Source organism: Theobroma cacao, chromosome 2, assembly GCF_053813885.1.
Source record: "Theobroma cacao isolate CCN51 chromosome 2, ASM5381388v1, whole genome shotgun sequence".
Taxonomy (NCBI): domain Eukaryota; kingdom Viridiplantae; phylum Streptophyta; class Magnoliopsida; order Malvales; family Malvaceae; genus Theobroma; species Theobroma cacao.
This window is the reverse complement of record NC_142640.1, coordinates 14,018,642-14,036,228: the sequence shown is the minus strand read 5'-3', so window position 1 is coordinate 14,036,228 and position 17,587 is coordinate 14,018,642. Positions and strand designations below refer to the sequence as shown.

Here is a 17,587-nt window from a genome sequence, read left to right as displayed (position 1 = left end):
TTTTGTTGCCTTGGTATTAACAATATATTCCATCCTATCTTACTTAAGAAATAATGAAGCAAGAGAAACGAATACTATACCTTTTCATTAACGCCACGTAAGAGATGAATATATATATAATAATTGAAAGGTGGAAAGGCAAAAAGAAACTATGGGCAGTTTTTGCCTTCTTACAAGAGAAAGGAATAAAATCTTTAAAAGGGAGTTTTCCTAGAGGAATACGCCCCCTTGGTAATGCTTGTGGTCTACCATCGTTTGCACTCTAAACTTGGCACATTTAAGCATTTGTTCCTTGGATATTTGTGGGTAGCAATTTAGCAAAGTGAAGCTTACCATTAAACCCCTTAAAATCGAGAGCATCGAGGAACAAATTCAAGCAAAAGATCAAGCTGGAGATACGCTTTAAAGCAAGCTAAGAGTTGAAAGAAAGAAATTAATTATGGGAGTTAAGAACGATTTGCGTTGTTAGAGATCTAGCATTCAACCCGAGACCTTAAGGAAACATTCTGGAGCTGCATTCCAACTCTTAAAGTAAGAATGGTTCATTGTTTAAGTAGTCATATTTTTAGGATATTTAGTTGAGAGTTTAATATTTGGTACGTGGCAGCAGGGAGGTTCAGATAAAAAGGTTAAGAAAGATATTGAGGAAATACTGAATTAGGCTTTGTGAAGGTAAAATGGATTTTAACATAAAGTTATGAAAGTTGAGCTTTAAATTTTGAGTTGGTGAAAAGACTTAGTGATTGGGTTCTGAAATTTGAATTGTGTTTGTATGTGGATACATAGTTCCTGGAAGTTAAGCTAAGATTCAAATTTTATGGGAGAATTGAAGTTGAGTAGCTCTCAAAGATTCGGTTGACCAATAATGGTGCTAGATATTTGCGAAGGAACCATATTGAGTAAAAAAAGATTTTGTGGCGAAATTAATTGGTATAATTGGTGAGAATTCCCACCAAAGGAGGTGAGTGGCCAATTTCTTTTTAAAGTATTATTGAATGGTGACTATGATATATTCAATATGCTAGATATGCCCACTTTTTAGATTTTATTCAATTACATTAAGTTCCAATGTTTATATTTGGATTGCAATTGGGTTGCATGAGCTGTTAGTGACTAGGAATTATTATTAAGCTTGTTTTATACATGTTGTTTTTTGTGGGCATATCAAAACTATTAAGCTGTTTACAAAATGGGAAACAAGCTTATGAGATATGATGAGATATTATACTCTGTTTTGAAGAATTCAAAATTGTATGCATTACACTCTCGTATAAAGGCCTTAGAGAGGTCATTAATGAGTTTTCTAATCTGCCTTGGTGGCAATTTTCATAATGCTTAAGTGAAATATTTTAACTATGCCATGCTTATTTATTTTCGTTCGTGAACTTGCTATTTTAATGTTCATTGATTTTATGATGAACTTGTTTATGTATCACTCACGACATTCATGATTTAAACATGCATACATGCCTTCTGAGCTTATGATTGAATTGATTATATGCAATTGAAATTCCATTGGTTTATTTTCTTGGGTAAACCTTATGGGTATAGGTTCTGTTACCATACTAGATTTGTGTGATCTTTGTGTACAAAGTAGTGATTATTGATTATTGATATTTGATAATAAAGGGAGACTTGAAGCCCTAAGTTATATTTGGTGGCGTGAGGAGTTCTCATGAGTAGCTAAAGGGGGATCTGAAGCCTCAACTCATATTTGGTGGCATGAGGAGTTCCCACGAGTAGGTGTTGATGTTATTGATATGAGAGAGAGCCTACAGGCTACATTAGACCTACCTAAGGATACCTTAGTTGATATGTTTTTATTGATTGAGCATGGCATTACAATTATACTTGCTTTGAAAAAAAAAAAGAAGAAAATCATGGCTATGATTTATTTGTTTACATGACGTACTAGAAATTACTATACTCGAAATTGCCATGGTTAATCATTTTTTTTAATGAGCATGAAATTTACACAATACCTTTGTGATTTGATTTTGAGATTTAAACTCAAGTGTCTTATATTGATTTGCACATAATCTATTAACTCCATGTATAGTTTATCTCATCATATATATATATTATTATTATTATTATGCTTTTGTAAAAGCACTACCTTAATGCTTGTTTCTTTTCCTGTCCATTCACTGAGTATGAAAGGCTCACCCCAACTAGTTGATATGGCAGATAACTTTAGGGAGCAATCGTGGTAAGAGGACTTCAACTTGCTGCGTAGGTAATTGGTGTCTCATAGCCCTACCCTTGTGTCACTCTGTTGACTAGATGTCGAGTTGTCTACTGTTTAAAAGAGATGTTGTATTTTTAAAACTATTTTGGGACAAGGCCTTTAGCTATTGTTTAATTAAATTTGAAGTTATGTTTTATAAAACGTGTTGTGTAAATACTTGGTATTTTCTTTGATGAAATCCAATGGTGATGAAGTATTAAAAAATCGCTATATTGGCACATAACATTGTTAATGTGATGGATTATATAAAGGAAAAGAAATTACTAGGTAAGATAAAAATATTTAAAAGACTTGTCGAGTCATGTGAGCTAGCCTACATGACTTGTGTGCTGGTAACGATCGTAGGTGAGGGTCATTACATTTTTGTTGGAAAAATAACGAAGCAAATGATAACAAAAACTAGTTTGAGGTGCGATACACTATCTTTCACCCCTTCGGAATACGAAACTTGGTGCAAAAGGACTATAGCAATTATCCCCACGATTTAACAAACTCTTTTTGATTAGTTTGCACAAACTATCAAGGATACTAGGAACTACAAAAAATAGAAGTAAGAAAAGACCTAGTAAGACTAAGCAAGAAAGTAGAGAAGAAGAAGCAATAAGAACTGAGGTGTGTTGGGAACTGAGATAGAAGCTGGTATTTATAGGGAAGAGCAGTTGAGCGAATCAAGGGAAAAATCAAAATAAAATATTTTGTAATGTTAAAAAATCAAGATAAAATATTCTATAACATTGTTCTAAAAAACTAAATCAAACCAATTCAAACGTTATTAATATTCTGTCAATTATTGAATCAAATACTAATTCTTTACCATCATAAAAAGACTGAGTCAAGGTAAGGTAAAAAATAAAACTACGAAAGTACAAAATATCACTTGGGCCTAGCCTACGTGTATTTTCGGGCACTAAAAGGGGAAATCCACTTTTTCTCAAAGCTTGAACTGATCTCTTGTGCACACGAGTCCACTTTCTTTTCTTGTTTACAATAAGCCCATAATGAGTTTGCTTGTAAAGCACGTTATTTTTTGTACCTAAGCAACGTGAGATAAAAGCCTTATAAAATATCTAACAATCCCCCACATATCTCGTATGGTTTCATAATAAGAAGTTTTTGTTGGATCTAATCTCACTTGAGTGTAATGCATCGAGGTTGATGCTTTTTGAGCTATAAACAAGGCCGAGAAAGAATGAAATATAAATTATAGAATTTTAGTGAAGTTTATAACTTACATGAACCAAAAATTTTTTATGTGAAATATGATTTTCATCAATCACATTACATTCTTACAATTTTTGTTGTTCAATGTGGTTTTGCGCGAATAGGCCTTGCCCATGCTTGGTTATTCCTAAGTGCTTTAGAGAATTTGCCACAATTCTCATAAGAATGACCCCACTTCACACTTATATAGGTGATTTCATCAAGTGTATACTACAATTTAATACACCACCCGTAAGAAATATGAAATTTATTAAGAATTTAATTCAACCTCTTTTGCATTGTAGTCTTACACTATTCACACACCATAAAAAAGACAATAATTTTAATAGTGTATCAATTTATCAACAAATAACTTATAATTACCCACATGAACCTAATTCATTGGATCGCCACTCACATAGGTTGGGTTGCCATTATTATTGATTTTTCAATTGCCTTAAGTCCCATTCCCTCAATGTATCATTATTTGTAAATAAGGCTCATATTCGTCAAATATCTTCGATGAAAAACTAGAAGAAAGCTCTAACACCCACTCATTTCATAACTTATAAACAAAAAAAGTATAGTACAACTTAAATGTTCAACTTGGTGCATAGAACAGAAATTTCAATCCTTCTTAGGTGTGAAAGCCATAAAATGATGACAAGTATTAAGTATATGTAGCAAGAATCTTACTAGTAGAAAAGGATAGTTTAGCAAATTAGATTACTACTCCATTTTCTATTAATAAGTTTGTAAGCAGAGAAGTCATATATAAATCACTGACCCTGTAACAGACCATTAAACAAAAATGATGGGTGAAATAGGCTTGACATGCTATAGGTATAAAAAATTGATTTTTCACAAAAACGTATTATATAAACAAAAAAAGAAATTAAACTTTCTGTAACATAAGAGTGAAATAGTATATTCTTCAACTGAAAATATATATGCAGTTTAACTTTAAAATCAATAAGCAATAATTAGTTAAAAACATAACAAGACCCTAAATAAAAGGAATTCAACAACAATAGAGCCAACAAGTATATTGATAGTGAAACTTTCATTTTATTAAAGGTTAGTTTTAAAGAGCACCGAAGAGTGAGGACAACTAATAATAATGCTTACCTTTGGCACTGGTTAAGACCTTATAGTTTTGTGTAGTCTACCTTCCGCCATACAAGTTTTGTCTTCTCTAGAGTTCATCTTGTCTGTTTTTGCAATTTGTTCTTGATGGCACTTTTCAAATGTAATCAGCATTGATGAATAATTATCTTTAAGATTGTTGGAAAAATAATGAAGCAAATGACAACAAAAACTAGTTTAAGGTGTGATACACTGTCTTTAAGGATAATTCTTGCCCTTTTAGAGTACGAAACTTGGTGTAAAAGGACTGTAGCTATTATCTCCCAAGATTCAACAGACTCCTCCTGATTAGTTTGTAAAAACTATTAGGGATACTATAAACAACAGAAAATATAAATAAAAAACAACAAGACTAAGTAAGAAAGTAAAGAAGAGGAAGCAGTGAGAATTGAGATGTGTTGGAAACTAAGGTGGAGGCTAATATTTATAAAGAGGAGTAGTTGAGCAAATCAAGCAAAAAATCAAAATAAAATATTTTGTAACGTTAAAAAAATCAAGATAACATATTCTATAACGTTATTCTAAAAATCCAAATCAAATCGATTCAAACGTTATAAATATTTTGTTAGTTATTGAATCAAAGACTAATTCTTTACCACCATGAAAGAACTGAGTCAATGTAAGGTAAAAAAAATAAGGCTACCAAAGTACAAAATATCAGTTCGGCCTAGCCCATGTGTATACTCGCACACAAGATGGGAAAATTTATTTATTTTTAAGGCTTGGTCCGATCTCGTGTACGCATGAGTCCACTTTCTTTTCTTTTTCACGATAAGCCCATAATGAGTTTGCTCATAAAACACGTTATCTTTTGTATCTAGGCAACGTAAGATAGAAACCTTATGAAATATCCAACAATTTTATATTAACAATTGCTCCAAAAATTCAAACCTTTCAAAATGAGATTGGGTTTAGTTTGTGATTGATTAAAATTGAATGAATTATGTGTCGGTCATTTATTAAGCAGAAATACTTGTTCCAATCACGTTTCTCTTCTTCAAGTTTCTAAAATTGTTAATGTTTAGGTGGTGCTGGCCACATTGAGCCAATACAATTGGGTAACAGACAAATATCAGTCTGGCTTGGTACTTAATGGACATACAATTTCTATTCCTACCATATTTTCTTTCCACAAAGTAAGATATCTTGGTGTTAAAAGAAGATATTTTTTCGATACTAATTTATTATTGATATGAGATAATTTGCTAATGTATAATCGAACCATATATCATAGAGATATAGGGGACATGTATTTTATTTCACTATTTACGATTATAATCAAATCACAAGTAGGTTTACTGGATAATAGCTTAAAAGGTTAATTAACAAATAAAATTACTACTAGTTATTTTTTAAGTTGTTTGACTAGTACTATAGGCACATAAACTTTTAATTGAAGTAAGACGATTCCGAAATCCTAAATCTATATAAATATTTGGTCCATTAATTTAAAGAATAGGCCGAACAACAATAAGAGCATGAAAATAACAAATATAATTGAAAAATCTTATCTACATGAATGCATGAAATTTTATTTGAAGTAGACTTGAATGAACTATATTGTATGGGTAGAAATAGGGTTAGCCCTTGCATGAAGCTAAGGTTATGCAAACGGTTAGTTTGGTTAGTTTAGTTATTGGATATCCAATAACCGAACTAACCGAACTCCTATATAAAAATAATCGAAACCGAACCGAACTATATAACTAACCGAACTAATTTGGTTAGTTCAGTTCGGTTTCCAAAAACAGAACTTAATAAATTTTTTTTTTGGTTTGTATATATCTCAAATATTACTTGTATTTGTCAAAAGAAAATGAAGAAAAGTAAACACCTGAGGAAAGAAAAAAGCAAGAAAGCAAACCATGGGAGCAAGATTTAACAGTTAATTGCAGGGGTTTTATATGGGTGTCTGCAATCTCCAATTTGTGGAACTGAACTGAACTATATTTGAATGATTGAATAACCTCTACACTCCCAAAGAATTACCCCAGGCAGATAGAACTGAACCAGTACAAAATGTTAAAAAGTGAATAGAGTAAGAGTTTCTATTGCTTAGAGTACTTCTCTTTTTTGGTTAAATAAGGATTTGCATTAACTAAAACAAAGACAGCTACAAAGTTCCCACATCTTGGTACAAAGTACCAAAGAAACAAAGACCGATTGCTTTCAAAAAAAAAAAATCATAGTTGTACCCTCAAGGTTCCTTCAAGATATCAACTTAAGCATGGCTTCCCCCACCCCCCACTTTCACTCCCTCTGCTCTTTTCTTTTGGTCAACCACTTTAACACTCATCTTGTTGCAAGTCCAGCTCTGTTCTAGTTCATTTCTGTGACCCAAAAGTAGAACACAACAATGGTTGCACTTTGCAGCAAATAGGAATCTTCCATGGCATTTACACGTTTCAAAGGTAAACTTTCTCTGCTAAAAGCCTTTTCATTTTTGTCTGCCAGCTTTCACTTGTTGAGTGGCCTTTCTGCTTTTTGGTGTTGAATAACAAATAAAAAGGCCAAGAAACCATCTCAAAGAAAAAGGAAAAAAGAGATAGAAAAACTCATCAACCAGACCCACAAAATTTCAAGCTAAGAAAACATAGAACAAAAGGAAGAAAAGAGTAACTAAAAACCCATAAAAACTTACTTGATGTGGGAAAGGTGAAGGATGGCAGCAACTTGTTAAAGATGAGAGAAGGGGAAGAGAAGAGGGTAGAGACTGGAGACCGAAGAGTGGAGATAAGACGAATGAAAGAATGAGAAGAGAAGACGGTGGAGATTGAAGAGTTTGGAGAGTGGAGATGGGACGACAGAAGAGGAACCAAACAAAGAGATGAGATTAGCATTTAGGTTTAGGATTTTTTTATGTAAAATGTCTATAATGCCCTTCGATTAGTTCGGTTAGAAAATTTTCTAACCGAAACTAAACCGAAATAATGTAACTAACCAAACTATCTTAACCGAATTAATCAAAAAACTGAACTAACTGAATTGAAAAAATCGAACTCATTTCGATTCGATTCGGTTATTTGGTTCGGTTGATATTTGCTCACCCAAGTAAAGGCTTTAGGTCCCCAATTTGGAAAGGCCTTATAATTTTATATTAATTATAATATTATTAATTATATTAAAAATATAAAAAATTTAAAAAAATATAAAAGTAAAAAATAATTAATAAAATTAATTATTCTCTCACTTAGTTATGTGCCTAATAAATCTCAATTTTCTATCATTTCCTAATTTTTAGAATGCTATTAATTCTCAACTATATTTTCTTATTTTTAATCAACTAACGGTCATATGTATTTAATTATCTCCAACAACTATTTTATTCTTACTTATTTCTCTTATTTCTAATTAACATATTTAATGATTTCCAATAGTTATTTTTTTCCTATATATAAAACTAATATTTTTTTCAATGTCTAATATCTACTTTTGAATTTTTCTTTTCACATTTACTCTTTCTTCTTTTAACTTTAATTTTCTCCCAAAGAATACATAAGAAGTCTGTTATATTATTATCTTTACAAAGTCGTGAGCCTTATTTGTAGTTTGTAATAAGCATTCAACAATTATGTACTATTGTTCTAATCTTTATAGATTTTTTATTTTAATTTAGAATTTATATTATATTGTTATATTGTCTTTATTTTATGTGATAGTTGATTTATTTGAATTAAAATTTTTGATTGTTGATTTTATATTAGCCATTTAAAAAATATAAGATAATTATAATAACTAAATATTTTTATACCTCACAATAAATATTTGAATATGTCAAATCGAAAATAAAAATCTAGTTATTCAAAGCTTTAAAAAAAAAGAAGAAGAATTGAAAGTTTAATACAATCTCAAACGGAACCCTTGATAAATTTTTTTCTAGTAATAAAAAGAATGAATTAGAAATTATTAATGAATGTCTCTTAAACTAACAAGGTAATAATCTTAGAGAGAAATACTAGAACAAGAAGTTAATGAAGGGATTCAAAATGATCATAGAAATCATGAAGAGATTCAAAATGATCATAGAAATCATGATGAAGAGGATCAACTTATTAATTTAAATGATTGCATTCCTAAAAATATTTATGATCCAAGTCAACGGATAAATATTGATACAAATTTAAGAGATTTATTAGTACAAAAAGGTCCAATTAAAGCTAATGATTTAGATTTTCCTAAAGATGAATTTTCAAGACATTTTTCTGCTACATACTATATTTAAAAGTTAGCAAATGAGGAGACATATGAATAAAGATAGCTAGTTTATTCAAAAGACTTAGATAGAGTATTTTGTTTTTATTGCAAATTGTTTAATTTGGCTTTTAGTACAGGTAAATTAGCTATTGTTGGGACCAGAGATTAGAGAAACCTTAGTACTAAGCTTAAGAGTCATGAAATGAGTAACGAGCATATTACTAATATGAGTTCTTGGATTGATTTAGAAATGAGATTATTGAAAAATAAAACAATTGATAAAAGTGTTCAAGAACAAATACAAAGAGATGAAGAACATTGGAAAAAAGTATTAACAAGAATTATGATAAAAGTGTTCAAGAACAAATAAAAAGAGATGAAGAAAGAATTCTTGCTGTAGTAAAAGCTCTTAGTAAAATGAATTTGACTTTTTATGGGAAAAATGAAAAGATATATCAGGAAAGTATCGAAAATTTTTTAAATTTAATTAAAATGATTGCAGAATTTGATCCTATGATGCAAGAACATATTTGATGCATAAAAAGTTATTAAGCCGCCTCTGGGTAGAATGATATAAATATGCTAACAGATAGAGTGATACATTTATATTGGTTACAAATAAAGACAGATCCAGAATTTATGATTGATGTGGGCAAATATTTTAAGTTCATTTAATTCCTTTATCGAAATATAAATTAATATAAAAATTTAAAATAAAATTAACTGAGTACATCTTTTTTTTGGCATAGAAACAATAGTTGCATAGCTAAAACTAACTATGGTTCTTGACGAATGTGCATAACAACATGAAACAAACTATACCAAGCAAATACTTTATTCTATAATTTTTTTGTCTTAAATAATTTCGTTCATGCTCATTCAATTTAATAATGTTTAGTTTGGAAATTCTTAAAGATATATATACATTGTGTGCAAAAATACAAATACAAATAAAAACCTCTGGTTTTATCATTTACTTTTAATAAACAAATAGATTTCATTTCTTATTCATCAAACTTTGGAGAATAATAAATTCCGTTTTCCTAATATACAATAAAATAAGAATCAAGACATAAATCAATGTTAGTTGCAGATTTTTTATTTATTATTATTATTCCGTTTTTCAGTGTAGATCCGTCCCTCGTTACAGACTTCCCACAAATATATGTTTTACTGCGATATTTAGTTAGAATATGGTATTGAGAAGTTTGTAGAGATGTTATTAGGTGAGAGTTGATGATCTCTGTTCGCTAATTGTTTATAAATTATGTACATGAAGTTCGTGAATTTACCATTTTTCATTGAAATTAATAAGTAAAACATAATTTTTTCTAAATGTTTAAGTTGGATTAAACTCTTTTGTTATGAGTTTGATCTAATTTATAATTTGTTAGTATGCTTATGACCTACCTGAGGTTTTGATTATGTACTTGTAAAACTATTTATCAATTTACCAAATTGAAATAAACCAAACTATATAGTGCACACTGAATTTCTGTTATTTTCAAGTATTATCTTAAAAAATAACTCCATAGAATATAACTACTGATTTTTGTTATTTACTTTTTATTTAGAAATGAGTCAGGCCCTTACTGTGCTTCAGGCCACTTCACTGTGGCCAGTCCTCAAGGCTCAAGGCGCACCAAGACACAGCCCAAACATCCTTCACCAACGCCTCTGCCCCCTCTACCATAATTCAAAACACACCCTATTTGTTATGTTAGGAAGGGGAGGGGATCAAATTTTAAATTTGCTGGAGCCAGCATTAAAAAAAATGCGAGAAATATAGAATGCTAAATTACAAATTTACTGTGGAGGAACCTAAGAAATATATACAACAAACAAAGCAAAGAGATCAGGCTCAGTACACCTTAACGATCAGGAGCTTCAGTAGCCTTCACAAATCGACCTTTCACTCGCTTCCTAGTATCTGCTCTTGCCTTCCTTGATTCATAGCGTATATGTTTATCATATCTATTCACGGCATGGGTCAAGTTTTAATAATCAAGTCATTTTGATAAATCAGTAATTAGATGATCACAAGAAAAGCACCAAGGAAAGTATACCTTCGTGTTTTCTTCTTCTCCTTGTAGCGTTGCATAGCATTGCCTCTGTTCTGTGTTAGCAACTCAAGATCAGCCTTGCTAGGTGCTGACTGCCTTACTTGGTCACCCCTCATGAGGATTGGATGCTCAATGAAGTGAACATCTTTAGAACTGCTAGAGCCTTTGGGTTTACCAAAAGCTGAAACTGATGATGGCCTTGCTATTGGTAGGTTGTTGCTCTCAGATGTGGCTGGTCCCTGACTTGCTGCTAGATTACTTGAGTTCTGTGTTTTCAAGCACAATAATCAGTACTCAAAATGACTAATATTGGAAAAACAAAGCTACCCATACTGCATCTAGCGGAGGAGATTGCTGAGTCATATGTGAAACAAACAGGTTATTCAGTTGAACATATAATAAACCTAAAAGTTTTCAAATGGAATTGCCATGTGTTCTGACCTCATCCCACAAAACAAATAAAGATAACATGGAGCAAATAAACCATAAACATAGCCCATCAAGCAAAGTGGTGAGTAAAGGTATTTTGGATGGGTGTATGCTGGTTTGCATATCTTAAATCCAATTAAGGGTGGTTAACTTGTGTATATTAATCTTTCCCATGCTTCTCATCCACAAGTTAAATTTGCAGAAACTCCAATAATGGATCTAGATATTATGCGTACATAAGAAATGGTCATAGGTGATTATGCATGCGAAATAAGAAAAGCAAGCTAGAATACCACGATTATATATTATGCCATGACAAATTTAGAACGTGAATAGTGTCTTCAAAACTGATCACTATCCCCTACTGTTAGATTGCAATATACTATAGATAATAAACTTTTCCTCACTAAAATGAACAAACAAAAAGAATAAACAAGAAGAAATTTACCGAGCAACATGGGTGAACACAATCAAATGTACGTGCATCCATTACAGAGATTTATAACATAAGGTTCACAGAAATGGGAAGAGTGAAAATAGTGAAATAGTGAGGACAGTGGAGCATACATTGATTGAAGCCATATCGTCCTGCGGAGGAGTGTAGTTGATGTGGCACATATCTCCCAACATCTTAGCATTAGACAAAGACGTCTCTTTCATAAGTTCACCGAAATTCTTAATCATGAACCCTGCATCACTGCCCCCGTACCCAACGTCTTCCAATTGGCTACACTCTTCGTGACCCCTCAACCGCCCCAGATTAAAATCCCATATCTGTAACAAACTAACCAACTTGCCGTTACTGTTTACGGAGCAGTAAGATTTTTTCAAAAAATAAAAAATAAAAAAAGGATTTCGGACCAGTTAAAAAGAAAAAAATACCTGCGGAGTTTGATTATTTGGATTACCATTCCACAACACATCTCCTCCATCCACAGTGCGTTCGCTCTCTCGCGTTTGCATCATAAGCAAAGAAGTAAACGGCGTTTGCGTTTGCGGCTGCGGCTGCGGCTGCGGCTGCGGCTGTATAAACTCTTGTCGAGCCAAACCGCTGCCTTTTGCTTCCACATACGGCACCAAATTCTCTCCAGCTCCGCGGCCACCGTCGGCAACATTGCCGGCCATGAAATCTCTTTTCATCAACTCCACAAGCTGCTTAAAAATGATTTGCTTGCACTTCCCACTCCCGTGACTCTGCTTCTTCACCGTCTCCTCGCAGGTAAAACACTCGTAAGGTACCATCATCTCTTGCAAGCTCGATTTGTAAAGCCACGACTCCATCGCTGGCATCATCAGATCTTGGTGACACCCGTTCCAGCTCTTAGCCAACGGTTTCTTCTCTTCGAGATCGAATCCCCAAGCCGAAGCCAGCTCCAGAGCCGACGGACAACCAGAAAACCCTTCCACCGGGTTGCGATCGTGTGCGGAGGACACAGAGCAACTACCGTGCGCGTCCCAATCACACTCTTGACAAAGCACCAAATTATCCGTGGCGCAGCGGACGGAAACCGGCTCGGTGCTACAATTATCACAGATCTGGGACCGCAGGTGCTTGCGAGAGAGCAGGTTCGCGGAGTGCACGTGCTGGTCGCAGAATAAACAGAGCTTAGCCGAGTCAGCTCGGCAGTAGAGAACCGCTATTTGCTCATTGCAGAAATCGCACGGCACCATTTCCTTGCTCTCCGGTTTTGGACTAACCATAATTTCGGGAAAATTGTTAGGGAAATGTTTAAATTTGAAAAGGATAACCCTAGAAGAAGAAAAAAGGAGTCGGAAGAGCAGAGAAGGTGGTGCTGAGGATTTACTGTTTAGAGTAGGGGATGTGATGACAAGAGAGGATAAAGAGGGACATTTTTCAGCTTTTTGACTATTAATTATTTTCTGTTTTGGCAGGGTAATGAGCACATGAGACTTATGGGGGAAGTTGGGTTGCAGTTTTGCTGGGAGGGAGAGAGAGAGAGAGGGGGGGGGGGGACTATGATAAATAAAATAAAAGAAAAGAACAGTTTTTGACAGCAAAGCAATGGCAGTACTATTGGTAATTCACTTATTTTTTTTTCTAAATTTGTTGCTGTTTTGATGTAAAGGTGGAGCCCAGCTGTGAAAATATCTTTATCCTTTTTGCTGAGCTGGCATACCAGTCTACTCTGATAATATCCTCTCACTCCTGATGTAATTAATTACTTGTACATGTATAGTATGTTTGGTTGAGAAAATGGTTAAGTCATATTTGGTTCGGAAAATGACTAAGTTATTTCTCCTTTATTTTTAAAGAATTTTGATTTTTTTATTTGGTTAAAAATGATTCAAGAAATAGTCATTCTATAAGAATGGTTATTCTTCGAAATCTTTCAAAATCAAGAAATAGCTAATACCACCTTCCTCCGTGGTATTAGTTATTTCATGATTGAGAAATAAATTCAAAAATTAATAAAGACAAAAGTATCCTTTACAAGTTTAAAAATTTATAACTTTATTGGTATAAAATATTATTTTTTTCTCTCTCATCTTTCTCTCACTTATTCCAACTTTTAATAAAATATTAATATTAAATTGTAAATAAAATATTAATATTTAAATTATCAATTATTAATAAAATAAATTATAAATTATTCCTATTTTAAAAAAAAATAAATTAAAAATAAATAAACATAATATCATTTAAATTAGATAAACAATATTAATAATTAAATCATCAATTATTAATATTTTAAATAAATTACCAATTATTAATATTTAAAAAATAAAATAAAAAATTAATCATAATAATATTTAAATTAAATAAAATATTAATATTTAAATTATCTATTATTAATATTTTAAATAAATAATCAATTATTAATTTTCAAAAATAAAATAAAATAAAATAATTGACCATCATAATATTTAAATTAAATAAAATATTAATATTTTAAAATATAAATAATTAAATTATAAATAAATATTAATATTAAAATTATCAATTATTAATATTTTAAATAAATTATCAATTATTAATATTTTAAAAATAAAATAAAATAAAAATTAATCATAATAATATTTAAATTAAATAAATATTAATATTTAAATGATTAATTATTAATATTTTAATTAAATTCTAGATTATTAATATTTAAAAAATCTAATAAAAAAATATCACATAAATAATAAAGAGTGTTTTTGTTTTTTTAATTTCTATTCATTTTTTATTCCAAAATTATTGTTACCAACCAAACACTACAATAAGTCATAATAATTATTTCTGTCATATTCCCTTTGTCATATCAAATTAAGTAATAACTATTTTATTCTATTTCCATCTCATTCTATTATCATATAATAACTATTCTATTCAATTCCTGTCTATTCCGTCAACCAAACGTACCAATAGTGACAGTTCATGGCCGAGCGTATTTCCTGTGTAAAAACAGATGTGAGCCGTCCGATTGATTTTTGTCAGGGGTGGGGTGCAGCTAACTAATGTTGGAACAATGAATAATTGAAATAGTAAAGCGGAAAAGGGTGGCGAAAATATATGCGGAGGAGTTGTTTGTTTGCTTTGCATTTGTTGTTTATTTAGGCCATCAAGTAGGAAAGAATCTCGTGGGCTTGCGGCTTGTGCCGCTAGGTGCAGATCAAGTCATTCAATTGACGAAGCAGTACAAATACCAATCCTCTTCGCAGTTCCTGATTTTGCGTTGCCCATTTCCTTTACTTTCGGACATCAGACTCAACCAGGAAGGGTGAAACATTTCAAAATTGATTTCTCTTGATTTATTCATCGCCGCTTCTGGAAAATGTTAATTTCAACCGTCCACAAGCACCAACGGAACTAAGGTAGTCGGTGGTGATGATTATCACTTTTTAATTTTTAATTTTTTTATTATTATATGTATAAAATTAGATATATATATATATATATAATATAATTATTATAATAGTTACTTTTTAATCACTCTTTATATAAGATTCTAGACCGGTCACTATTCACAAGGCATTCTACTTGTATTTCCCCACAAGGATTGATCTTTTATATCATTTTTTATCTCAATTTTTAAAATTTTTTTACTAGTATTAAATGCACCATATTTGTATTTAATCTATACTTAATACTCAATATGACAATGTAGTGGTAGTAAAAAATAAGCTTAGAAAGTATGATGTAAAGCAACCTATCTTAGATTTAATTTCAATTTAAACGAGTTAAATCAAAAAGAGCCATCCGAGTATAAATAATTTATAATTTACTTACAGAGTTCTTGGAATAAAACGTAATTTAGCCATCCAAGTTTTTCTAAATCTGCACTTAAACCACTCAATTATTTTCTTGTTCAAATTAAGTTTTCATCTTACTATATGGTTAGGTTAAGATAATTGATTCAATTATGCCAATTGGACATTAAATGACATAAACTTAACAATATAATTGACCAATTATTGAATCAATGATTACAAATTAACAATTCACTAAACGTTAACTTAATTTAACTAATTGACTTATTTGATCAATTATTACAACTAAACAGTCAACCTTTACAACTTAGGATGAATCGCCTAGGGCTCTTTTTGGAACTGTAGTGAATCTAAAAACAATAAAATTAATCCATCAAAAACTGAAAATAAAATTAGACTAACAAATCTGAAAATAAACTAATTACTCAAATGAATGAGGCTTAAAACTTTAAGTTTGCGTAAACTTCAAAACAAACATGTTGAGCTTGATTGAATGAGTGTTCGAAGAGCTTACAAATTAAAAAGTTAATAATCAAACAGAATGCGAGCTTGAAAAAAACTAACGAAAAAGCTAAGGAAACAAAGGTGTTTGAGAAACCAAGTTCATAATTGAGCTTGAGATGTGCTTTTTTGTGCTAAAAATTTGTGTGCCTTCTCTTTGAATGTTGCCTCCTTCAATCTATAGAAAAGCTACCTGTTGGTTGAGTCCTAATACCAATGGAGAGAATATTTGTAAAGAATTTTCGTTATTCACGTAATCTTTTGCTTATACAGCAGTGGAGCTTAGTGAGAGAAAAGACGAACAAACTTAGTACTTGTTTGGCTTGGTTTTTTTTCAACTTATCTACATCTTAAAAGCAAAAATCAGGCCAAACATATATTTTGAGAAACTCTAAAAAAAGTAACTTTTTTTTAAAGAATAAAATTTTTAAAAATTTTTAAAAAAAGAGCTTCAGGAAAAGCTCTTATGAGGAGCTTTTTCTTTTCTTCTTTTAAAAATACAAGAGAATTTTTATTTTTGTTTCAAAAATATCCTCATCTGTTAAAAACAATTATAATATTACCCTATAAAAAAAAAAGAAATACCTTCTATGATAATTTTAATAAAAATTATAACTTATAAAAAAAAATTTATCAAACAACTCTAACTTAATTTTAAAAGTTATTATTTTTCACAAGAGCTTCATAATAGCTTTTAAACTATAAAAAAGCCAGGCCTAACAAGCTCTTAATAAATTGACAAAAGAGAGAAACAACCTAAAGTTAGTAACTATAATCAAATATGGTAATTGAGAGTAACAATATAGTAAAAAGGTTATTAGATTATTTTACACGTGACACAAGTCTTTCACGAGTTAACTATCTAAAACTTCATATGCCACTCACGTGATGCTCTTCTTCTTTAAATCTTCATTGCACATTACCAATCTTCCTTCATTTATTAACACTCCCCCTCAAGAGGTTTATGTCAAGAACACACATCTCGCTGAGTCAATTGCTGAATTATCTTGGCTGTAAAGCCTTTGTGAATAAGTTTGCAAGCTAATTTTCAATAAGTATATATAGGTTCTGTAACTCTTGTTATCACCTTCTCTCGAATGAAATGACAATTAAGTTCTATATGTTTTTTACATTCATGGAAAATAGGATTTTTGTAAATGTGAATTGCAAGTTGATTGTTGCAATACAACTTCATCACAACAATGTGAATAAACAAAAATCTGCTAATTATGACTTCAACCTAATAATTTCACAACATGTTGATGTCATTGAATCATACTTTGCTGTTGTTGAGTTGCGAGTTACCACAGATTGTTTTTTTAACTTCTAGCTTATAAGAGATTTTCCAATAAATACACAAAATCCTATCGCAAATCTTTTTGTATCTGAACATTCCACCCAATCATTATTTGGATAGGTAGATATACAAATCTTTGAATATGCTCTCATGAGAATTCCCAATCCAGGTTCCATTTTGAAATATTTCAAGATCTTGCAAGTAGCCATCAAATTCACATGTCCATGTTTATCCATATATTGAGATAAAACCTAAACTGCATATGATAGATCTGGTCATGTGTGTTGGTGTATTTTC

General features: G+C 31.1%; 1 protein-coding gene across 4 annotated transcripts; it reads right to left on the bottom strand.

The window, feature by feature from the left end:
- Positions 1 to 4,496: 4,496 nt before the first annotated feature.
- On the bottom strand, positions 4,497 to 13,260 carry LOC18608881 (zinc finger protein CONSTANS-LIKE 14-like). Of its 4 annotated transcripts, none has more exons than XR_016024800.1 (6): positions 12,163 to 13,260; positions 11,848 to 12,054; positions 10,855 to 11,117; positions 10,659 to 10,762; positions 10,382 to 10,474; positions 4,497 to 4,878 (listed from the first exon to the last, which is right to left on the bottom strand). XR_016024800.1 is itself a non-coding variant. In XM_018116303.2 (5 exons), the coding sequence occupies exons 1-4, from the start codon at positions 12,979 to 12,981 to the stop codon at positions 10,660 to 10,662; spliced, it is 1,392 nt and encodes a 463-aa protein (XP_017971792.1). In that variant the 5' UTR covers positions 12,982 to 13,260; the 3' UTR covers positions 10,328 to 10,474; position 10,659. The 4 variants fall into 4 exon arrangements, 1 of the variants encoding a protein (XP_017971792.1); XR_016024801.1 differs by lacking the exon at positions 4,497 to 4,878 and adding an exon at positions 6,625 to 7,116; XR_016024802.1 differs by lacking the exon at positions 4,497 to 4,878 and adding an exon at positions 6,625 to 7,071.
- Between the last annotated feature and the right edge of the window lie 4,327 nt (positions 13,261 to 17,587).